General features: G+C 48.0%; 1 protein-coding gene across 1 annotated transcript; it reads left to right on the forward strand.

Moving 5' to 3' along the window:
- Positions 1-125: 125 nt before the first annotated feature.
- LOC115183992 (dexamethasone-induced protein homolog) lies at positions 126-7,026 on the forward strand (the record flags this gene model as incomplete). Its single annotated transcript, XM_029744989.1, has 2 exons — positions 126-1,365; positions 4,209-7,026. A coding segment is annotated over one exon (264 nt), but the record flags the coding sequence as incomplete, so codon positions are not given.
- Between the last annotated feature and the right edge of the window lie 256 nt (positions 7,027-7,282).

Below are 7,282 nucleotides of genomic sequence, written 5' to 3' on the forward strand. Positions count from 1 at the left end.
GTCACCGCAGAAATGGACACTCCAAAATACACTGTTCATGTTACTGCTAGCCTCCGAGCAATGACATTGCCTCCTGTCCTTATCAACATAGCTGAGCTAAACTTTCCGGTTTAGTTTTTCTATGACACTCAACTTATACTCGACTAGATTCGTTGGAATCGCTCCTCAACGAACTATCCTATATGTTTTATCTGGGCCTGTTTTTTGTGAACGTTTTAATCCTATACTATGCCTTTCTAATGGAATACATCGTCTTGAATGTGGGGATAGTGTTTCTACCGGAAGATATGGACCAGGCGCTGGTGGATCTAGGTGTACTATCTGACCCGGCCTCTGTCCCTTACGACACGGACACAGAACTCGATGTGTTCGAGAGGTATCTGGAGTGAGCTGGGCCCAGGGTTAGAGAGGTATCTGGAGTGAGCTGGGCCCAGGGTTAGAGAGGTATCTGGAGTGAGCTGGACCCAGGGTTAGAGAGGTATCTGGAGTGAGCTGGGCCCAGGGCTAGAGAGGTATCTGGAGTGAGCTGGGCCCAGGGTTAGAGAGGTATCTGGAGTGAGCTGGTCCCAGGGTTAGAGAGGTATCTGGAGTGAGCTGGACCCAGGGCTAGAGAGGTATCTGGAGTGAGCTGGACCCAGGGCTAGAGAGGTATCTGGAGTGAGCTGGGCCCAGGGCTAGAGAGGTATCTGGAGTGAGCTGGGCCCAGGGTTAGAGAGGTACCTGGAGTGAGCTGGGCCCAGGGTTAGAGAGGTATCTGGAGTGAGCTGGGCCCAGGGTTAGAGAGGTATCTGGAGTGAGCTGGACCCAGGGTTAGAGAGGTACCTGGAGTGAGCTGGGCCCAGGGCTAGAGAGGTACCTGGAGTGAGCTGGGCCCAGGGCTAGAGAGGTATCTGGAGTGAGCTGGACCCAGGGTTAGAGAGGTACCTGGAGTGAGCTGGGCCCAGGGCTAGAGAGGTATCTGGAGTGAGCTGGGCCCAGGGTTAGAGAGGTATCTGGAGTGAGCTGGACCCAGGGTTAGAGAGGTATCTGTGGAGTGAGCTGGGCCCAGGGCTAGAGAGGTATCTGGAGTGAGCTGGGCCCAGGGTTAGAGAGGTATCTGGAGTGAGCTGGACCCAGGGTTAGAGCGGTATCTGGAGTGAGCTGGACCCAGGGTTAGAGAGGTATCTGGAGTGAGCTGGGCCCAGGGTTAGAGAGGTACCTGGAGTGAGCTGGGCCCAGGGCTAGAGAGGCAGAGAGAAGTCCCGGGGTTGAACTGGACTCCTACCGAACTGTGATGATGATGATGATGATGATGGGAGAGGCTGATACTGGAAACTCCAGGAGGAGGATGGTGGCTTGGAGCAACATTGGCTGCTGGATGAAAGAGTAAGGAGAGATGGAATGATGATGACTGTTTTCTGCTGCAGTGATGCCAGGGGTTTGTTTGAATTGGGTTGGGCCTTCATCTCAACCCTGTAACATCCCTGTCTGTCCTCTGTTGTAGAGAGACTGGTAACATCCCTGTCTATCCTCTATGTTGTAGAGAGACTGGTAACATCCCTGTCTATCCTCTATGTTGTAGAGAGGCTGTAACATCCCTGTCTATCCTCTATGTTGTAGAGAGACTGGTAACATCCCTGTCTATCCTCTATGTTGTAGAGAGACTGGTAACATCCCTGTCTATCCTCTATGTTGTAGAGAGGCTGTAACATCCCTGTCTATCCTCTATGTTGTAGAGAGGCTGTAACATCCCTGTCTATCCTCTGTTGTAGAGAGACTAACATCCCTGTCTATCCTCTGTTGTAGAGAGACTGGTAACATCCCTGTCTATCCTCTATGTTGTAGAGAGACTGGTAACATCCCTGTCTATCCTCTATGTTGTAGAGAGACTGTAACATCCCTGTCTATCCTCTATGTTGTAGAGAGGATCAACCCTGTAACATCCCTGTCTGTCCTCTATGTTGTAGAGAGACGGGTAACATCCCTGTCTGTCCTCTATGTTGTAGAGAGACTGGTAACATCCCTGTCTATCCTCTATGTTGTAGAGAGGCTGGTAACATCCCTGTCTATCCTCTATGTTGTAGAGAGGCTGGTAACATCCCTGTCTATCCTCTATGTTGTAGAGAGACTGTAAACATCCCTGTCTGTCCTCTATGTTGTAGAGAGACTGGTAACATCCCTGTCTATCCTCTATGTTGTAGAGAGACTGGTAACATCCCTGTCTATCCTCTATGTTGTAGAGAGGCTGGTAACATCCCTGTCTATCCTCTATGTTGTAGAGAGGCTGGTACATCCCTGTCTATCCTCTATGTTTGTAGAGAGACTGGTAACATCCCTGTCTATCCTCTATGTTGTAGAGAGACTGGTAACATCCCTGTCTATCCTCTATGTTGTAGAGAGGCTGGTAACATCCCTGTCTATCCTCTATGTTGTAGAGAGGCTGGTAACATCCCTGTCTATCCTCTATGTTGTAGAGAGGCTGGTAACATCCCTGTCTATCCTCTATGTTGTAGAGAGACTGGTAACATCCCTGTCTATCCTCTATGTTGTAGAGAGACTCTAACATCCCTGTCTATCCTCTATGTTGTAGAGAGACTGGTAACATCCCTGTCTATCCTCTATGTTGTAGAGAGACTGTAACATCCCTGTCTATCCTCTATGTTGTAGAGAGACTGTAACATCCCTGTCTATCCTCTATGTTGTAGAGAGACTGGTAACATCCCTGTCTATCCTCTATGTTGTAGAGAGACTAACATCCCTGTCTATCCTCTATGTTGTAGAGAGGCTGGTAACATCCCTGTCTATCCTCTATGTTGTAGAGAGACTGTAACATCCCTGTCTATCCTCTATGTTGTAGAGAGACTGGTAACATCCCTGTCTATCCTCTATGTTGTAGAGAGACTGTAACATCCCTGTCTATCCTCTATGTTGTAGAGAGACTGTAACATCCCTGTCTGTCCTCTATGTTGTAGAGAGGCTGGTAACATCCCTGTCTATCCTCTATGTTGTAGAGAGACTGTAACATCCCTGTCTATCCTCTGTTGTAGAGAGGCTGGTAACATCCCTGTCTGTCCTCTATGTTGTAGAGAGACTGTAACATCCCTGTCTGTCCTCTATGTTGTAGAGAGACTGTAACATCCCTGTCTATCCTCTATGTTGTAGAGAGACTGGTAACATCCCTGTCTATCCTCTATGTTGTAGAGAGGCTGTAACATCCCTGTAACATCCCTGTCTATCCTCTATGTTGTAGAGAGACTGTAACATCCCTGTCTATCCTCTGTTGTAGAGAGACCGGTAACATCCCTGTCTATCCTCTGTTGTAGAGAGACTGTAACATCCCTGTAACATCCCTGTCTATCCTCCATGTTGTAGAGAGACTGTAACATCCCTGTCTATCCTCTATGTTGTAGAGAGGCTGGTAACATCCCTGTCTATCCTCTGTGTTGTAGAGGCTGGTAACATCCCTGTCTATCCTCTATGTTGTAGAGAGGCTGTAACATCCCTGTCTATCCTCTGTTGTAGAGAGACTGTAACATCCCTGTAACATCCCTGTCTATCCTCTATGTTGTAGAGAGGCTGGTAACATCCCTGTCTATCCTCTATGTTGTAGAGAGGCTGGTAACATCCCTGTCTATCCTCTATGTTGTAGAGAGACTGTAACATCCCTGTCTATCCTCTATGTTGTAGAGAGGCTGGTAACATCCCTGTCTATCCTCTATGTTGTAGAGAGACTGTAACATCCCTGTCTATCCTCTATGTTGTAGAGAGGCTGGTAACATCCCTGTCTATCCTCTGTGTTGTAGAGAGGCTGGTAACATCCCTGTCTATCCTCTATGTTGTAGAGAGGCTGGTAACATCCCTGTCTATCCTCTATGTTGTAGAGAGACTGTAACATCCCTGTCTATCCTCTATGTTGTAGAGAGGCTGGTAACATCCCTGTCTATCCTCTATGTTGTAGAGAGACTGTAACATCCCTGTCTATCCTCTATGTTGTAGAGAGGCTGGTAACATCCCTGTCTATCCTCTATGTTGTAGAGAGGCTGGTAACATCCCTGTCTGTCCTCTATGTTGTAGAGAGACGGGTAACATCCCTGTCTATCCTCTGTGTTGTAGAGAGGCTGGTAACATCCCTGTCTATCCTCTATGTTGTACATTAACCTACAGTCCTATAATAAGTACAGACTATTTACTGCCCATCTCTAACATGTGGCCTCTTGTCTTCTCCACAGGTTGTCAAGGCTCAAGACAAGATATCTGGAGAGAGTCAGAACCAACAGTGGGCATAGACAGACAGACACAGACAGACAGACACAGACAGACAGACAGACAGACAGACAGACAGACAGACAGACAGACAGACAGACAGACAGGAAGGACAATTCACAGCGGAGTTACAGCTGCCTGTCAGAACTGTGTAACTGGCCAATCAACAAGCAGAACTGTCTAATTGGCCAATCAACAAGCAGAACTGTCTAATTGGCCAATCAACAAGCAGAACTGTCTAATTGGCCAATCAACAAGCAGAACTGTGTAACTGGCCAATCAACAAGCAGAACTGTGTAACTGGCCAATCAACAAGCAGAACTGTCTAACTGACCAATCAACAAGCAGAACTGTGTAACTGGCCAATCAACAAGCAGCACTGTCTAACTGGCCAATCAACAAGCAGCACTGTCTAACTGGCCAATCAACAAGCAGAACTGTCTAACTGGCCAATCAACAAGCAGAACTGTCTAACTGGCCAATCAACAAGCAGAACTGTCTAATTGGCCAATCAACAAGCAGAACTGTCTAACTGACCAATCAACAAGCAGAACTGTCTAATTGGCCAATCAACAAGCAGAACTGTCTAATTGGCCAATCAACAAGCAGAACTGTCTAACTGGCCAATCAACAAGCAGAACTGTAACTGGCCAATCAACAAGCAGAACTGTAACTGGCCAATCAACAAGCAGAACTGTCTAACCGGCCAATCAACAAGCAGACCTGTCTAATTGTGGCCAATCAACAAGCAGAACATTGAGCGATCAGGGGACAACGTCTTACTAACTCTGGATCAGTCAACCTGACTGGACTGTAGTGCTCACTAACTCTGGTCCTGTAGAACTGCCCTGGGATCAGTCAACCTGACTGGACTGTAGTGCTCACTAACTCTGGTCCTGTAGAACTGCCCTGGGATCAGTCAACCTGACTGGACTGTAGTGCTCACTAACTCTGGTCCTGTAGAACTGCCCTGGGATCAGTCAACCTGACAGGACAGGACTGTAGTGCTCACTAACTCTGGCCCTGTAGAACTGACCTGGGATCAGTCAACCTGGCAGGACTGTAGTGCTCACTAACTCTGGCCCTGTAGAACTGACCTCGGATCAGTCAACCTGACAGGACAGGAAGTGACCTTTAGATCGGTGCCTGTAGAGTCTAGAGGCAGCTTTGCTCTGACTCTCTCAAAGGGGGGAGGAGAGTCTATGTTCATGTTGTCTCTGGTGTCTGCCAATCAATAATCAATAATACTGTATCAGCTTGGTCCTGATCAATAATCCACCACAGACCAGCTGCTGGCTGCTTCACTGCCCCCCCCCCCCCCCCCCCCCCCCCCCCCCCCCCCCCCCCCCCCCCCCCCCCCCCGGCTAACATCTCCCAGCGAGCATTGGGCTGGACGGCGGAAGTATCTGGTGACTTGACAGCTAATGTCAATCGGTCTCTATGCTATAACAGTTCATAAGGGGGTTTATAATGCAGTGTTGTTCCTCTCCTCAGTCGGCTTTGTATTATAATGGAGGCGGAGGAGTCTCACCCCAACCACCTGTAGATGGCAGTTACACCCCCACCTGGGGGGGGGGGACGACACCCAGGGCCCCCCCCCCCCCACGCACGGCAGCCATTTTAAACCAAAACGTTCAGCAGCACACATCAGCTGATAGTAGAGAGGTGAGGAGGACCCCTCTTCATCATCATCATCATCAAGACACCCAGCACCAGCCTTCACACCCTCTTCATCATCATCATCATTATGACACCCAGCACCAGCCTTCACACCCTCTTCATCATCATCATCATCAAGACACCCCAGCACCAGCCTTCACACCCTCTTCATCATCATCATCATCAAGACACCCCAGCACCAGCCTTCACACCCTCTTCATCATCATCATCATTATGACACCCAGCACCAGCCTTCACACCCTCTTCATCATCATCATCATCATCATCAAGACACCCCAGCACCAGCCTTCACACCCTCTTCATCATCATCATCATTATGACACCCAGCACCAGCCTTCACACCCTCTTCATCATCATCATTAAGACACCCAGCACCAGCCTTCACACCCTCTTCATCATCATCATCATTATGACACCCAGCACCAGCCTTCACACCCTCTTCATCATCATCATTAAGACACCCAGCACCAGCCTTCACACCCTCTTCATCATCATCATCATTACGACATCCTGCACCAGCCTTCACACCCTCTTCATCATCATCATCAAGACACCCAGCACCAGCCTTCACACCCTCTCTAACCCTTCTCACCCCTTCACAGAGGAGGACCTGCACAGTGTGTTATAAGGAGCTATGACGTGTTATAAGGAGCTATAACGTGTTATAAGGCGCTATAACGTGTTATAACCTATGACGTGTTTTAAGAAGCTATGATGTGTTATAAGGAGCTATGACGTGTTATACGGAGCTATGACATGTTATAACCTATGACGTGTTTTAAGAAGCTATGATGTGTTATAAGGAGCTATGACTTGTTATAAGAAGCTATGACTTGTTATAAGGAGCTATGACGTGTTATAAGGAGCTATGACGTGTTATAAGAAGCTATGACTTGTTATAAGGAGCTATGACGTGTTATAAGGAGCTATGACGTGTTATAAGAAGCTATGACTTGTTATAACCCATGTGTTACAACCCATGACGTGTTATAAGGAGCTATGACGTGTTATAAGAAGCTATGACGTGTTATAAGAAGCTATAAGCGTTCATAAAGTGGTTGATATTCCAATGCATATTTAATAAACCATCGATGAGTGGATGAACATGAGTTTCTGTCAACCTTTTTTCTAAATCATTTTCCAATTAACACAGATAGATACAAGTTCAGGAAGACGTCTTTCTATTGTTGTCATGTCTACAGCTGTAGGTCTCCTGTATTCTATGGCCGAAGACCCCCCCCCCCTCCCCTCCCCATGGTAGTCAACTGGCGGACTACGGACCGGATCCGGACCCAGAACGGGGTCAATACGGACCGCGGGTCTCCTCCCTTTTTTACTTAAGTTCAGGCTTCGGTCCTTG

The sequence above is a fragment of the Salmo trutta genome, unplaced genomic scaffold (assembly GCF_901001165.1).
Source record: "Salmo trutta unplaced genomic scaffold, fSalTru1.1, whole genome shotgun sequence".
Classification (NCBI taxonomy): domain Eukaryota; kingdom Metazoa; phylum Chordata; class Actinopteri; order Salmoniformes; family Salmonidae; genus Salmo; species Salmo trutta.